This window comes from Cryptomeria japonica, chromosome 11 (assembly GCF_030272615.1).
Source record: "Cryptomeria japonica chromosome 11, Sugi_1.0, whole genome shotgun sequence".
Classification (NCBI taxonomy): domain Eukaryota; kingdom Viridiplantae; phylum Streptophyta; class Pinopsida; order Cupressales; family Cupressaceae; genus Cryptomeria; species Cryptomeria japonica.
In genome coordinates, this window is record NC_081415.1 from 490,624,843 (window position 1) to 490,628,307 (window position 3,465).

General features: G+C 31.7%; 1 protein-coding gene across 1 annotated transcript; it reads left to right on the forward strand.

The window, feature by feature from the left end:
- The first annotated feature begins 555 nt into the window (after positions 1-555).
- On the forward strand, positions 556-1,341 carry LOC131032452 (uncharacterized). The gene has a single exon (XM_057963430.2). It carries the CDS (start codon positions 686-688, stop codon positions 1,163-1,165), a length of 480 nt encoding a protein of 159 aa, XP_057819413.2. The 5' UTR covers positions 556-685; the 3' UTR covers positions 1,166-1,341.
- The last annotated feature ends 2,124 nt before the right edge of the window (positions 1,342-3,465 follow it).

Below are 3,465 nucleotides of genomic sequence, written 5' to 3' on the forward strand. Positions count from 1 at the left end.
CATCTACCAACATAAATAAAAAAATTATATACAACTAAAATTTAATATAATATTTAACTAAAAACTTTATCGAAAATCTATCTTATTCAAAATAGAATATATAATATATAATATATATCTACATGTACTCATTAAAAATATTGAATGAAATGAAATCCCTTCCAAAGCCTCTAATAAAATCCGACAATGCCCACCAATCAAATTATCAAAGTTAACAAAGTAAATACATCATCCAACTTCCCAAAAGTGAAACAACCATAGGTAAATGTCTAAGTTGCCATTAAAATTAAACTTATTTTCAATAGTCAAATCAATTTAAAATATAAAGTTAGATTCGTCGTGTTATAACTTTGTTCGACTCAGTCGACATAAGCCTGGCTACTGTAAATCTTAAACCAAGACCAAACGTCGAGTGGAAGCAATTTTACAAAAGACCAAATTGCGGAGGCACCGCCCAAATAAATTGAGATTCAAAACGTGTGCACGCTCAAATTATGTTGACACGAATCTGACGGCGTGACAGCAAAGGCAAGCTATGCTTTCCCTTTCAAACTTCTCCACCAAATCTTTCTTGTAAAAATCTCTTCCACAGCATTGATTTCAGGCAAAATCTTCTTCAGGAATCGTATATCAGCCATATTTCCAGTTGGGTTTCTTGGGTTTCTAAGCTTTGTTTGAGTGGGCAATGGAGAAAGAAATCAGCGAGCGCATAGCCACTCTTACACGCCGCCTTCAAAAGCTGCATTTTTTGTACAGCGCAGCCGAAAATGATGTTGAAAGTGAGGAGGAGAAGAAGGGGGGCGTTGGAGTTATCACATTGGGTGGAAATAACGAGGGAGCCACCATGAATGTTCAGGGAAGCTTAAAAAATGATGGTGAAGATAAATCCATGGCGGAAACACAAGATGAGAGCGCGGAACATTTGGTGAACAGCAATGTGCAGAGTGTGAACAATTCCATTATGTTTGAGAGCTCGAGTGAGCACAGGGACCCTGGTGTGCACTTGAAAGAACAGAATTTTTCAGAAGGTGGGGATATGAACAGAAATAAAAGGAAGGCCCACAGGAGGAGAAGTCGAGTTGTGGGTTTTGCTAAGGAGGAGTGGGAGATACCCAGTTCGAAGCCTGTGCTTAATTTCTTGTCTGGTTCGAGTGATGAGGATTGATTGGAAGACAGTTTTTTTTTTTTTTTTTCACTCTCTGGCGTTTTGGAAAGTTTGATTTATACAATTTGTTGTTTTTACTCCCAGAGACAATGCTCCTGGGAGTCTTCTGTATGTATGTCGAATCACATTCTTTGAAATTGTTGGAAATACTGAATAAATGGTTTGTATTCTCGGAATTTTATGTGCAATTTGTGTTGGGCAAGGAAAGGATGGAATAAAGTAGAAAAGATCTGTGTCGTAAGTTTTTGGTCGAAATGATATTTAGTTTCTAGAATGCATCAAATATCTATTATAATGCATTTATAATGTATAAAAGATAATGATGTTTTAGTGCATTCTAAGAGCTGGATGGTCGTTTCTCTTCATATTCGTGTTATGGATGGTCTATACTTATTCTTCAACGTTTAATACTTTATTTTAGATAAGCTTTACTTGGATGCTTCAAGTTCTAACCTTGGTCCACACACACACACATATATATAGGGTTAATTGTATCATTGTATGGTCAGTTTTATATTGATAAGTGTCATCTTTTTTGGTGTTCGTATTTTATTTTTTAAAGAGAGATAAATGTTTTTGATTTGGAGATGTGAATCAGGAAGGTTTCTAATGGGGACCCTATTTCCAATATAAACACTCAATAATAACAGTTTTCAATAGGGTTTGAATCTTGATGGCAAGAACAACAATACCGCATTTAAACCACCACACCATGACAATACCAACATATTTGATTTTGTAATTATTTCTAGATTTTTATTTTTTATTTTTAATTCTATTTTTCATCATCTTATGTTAGATTCACACATGCATATTTGATTTAGGTTACTTCTGTAGGGGTATATTTGAACTTTAAATTCTTAAAATTCAAATTCAAGTTTAGTCATATTGATTAGTTGTTATGAGCTGATTGCATGTACGTTTGTATTGAGTTGTGTGCTTTGTTACATTGTATTTAAGGATATTCATTCATTTGAGATGATCTAGGATAGAATAAATATCAAAGATCAAATATTTGAGTTTTTTATTCATTTGGTGTATAGTAAGCTTTTTGGTGGTTCACATTCATGTGATGGATGGTCTTTACTCATTCTTCTAACTCTATAGCTTAACTTTCAACAAGCTCTACTTCGATGCTCCCTCCCTAAACATATGTTTCATTGAATAGGCACTAATTGTATCACCATATGGTTAGTTTTAGATTTATAAGTACAATTCCTTGTGAAATTTGTTTATAACATTTGAATATTTGAATTTCTTTTTAAGAGGTAAATGCTTTTGACTCAAAGCTATGAATCGATGAGGTCACAATTGGGAGACATTATCCTCAAAATAAACATTCAACAATAACATTTCAACGAGGTTTGAATCTCGATGACAAGAACAACACCACATTTGAACCATCACATTATGTCAATACCAACATATTTGAATTTCATACTATTATCATAATTTTATTTTATTTTTGAATATACACTTCATCGTCTTATATTAGATTCATACATGTATGTTTGATTTAGGTTACTTATGTAGTTGTATATTTGAATTTCAATTATTTTAAATTCAAATTCAAATTTTATCATATTGATTAATTGTTATGAGTTGACCTCATGTATGGTTGTATTGGTTTGTGTGCTTTGTTACATTGTATTTAAGCATATTAATTCAATCATTTGAAATTTATTAAGGAACTATTCAAGACATCTATAATTTCATTTGCAAAAATGAGTAAAATAATTTTAGAAACACTATTAGAGAATTATCAACATGCATTATCTTAGGTCTCTTACATACTTTCATAGCATCTTTGATTATTTTCTTGATATTGTAAATTTTCTCTAATATTTATGGGACTAAGGAGAATCATACCCTCACAATTTAACAAATTGTCCAACTTGTTGTTCCTAAACTCTACCTATCTTTGTCCAAATTTAGACTTGAAAAATCAAGGTGAGTGAGCTTTAGTAGTTCACATCCGATTGGGTCAAACCCAAAATTTATTGTTGAGGTTTACACAAAAGTTTGAACATATTTGCATTTGTAAAGTTAAAGTCCACACTTGTATGGGAAAATATATGCACAAAAGTAATTAATTTGTAGAATTTAAAATCTTCTTCTAAATAAGCACTAAAATTCTAATACTTTGACTTAATTATTTAAATTCGACAATTATTTCAATAAAACATCTAATTATCATTTTCAACTCTTAAACCTTAAACTTTAATCATTTAATTATTTATGCTAACAAATGAGTTAGAGATTGATACACAAAGCCTCATGGATAGACCCAATATGGAATA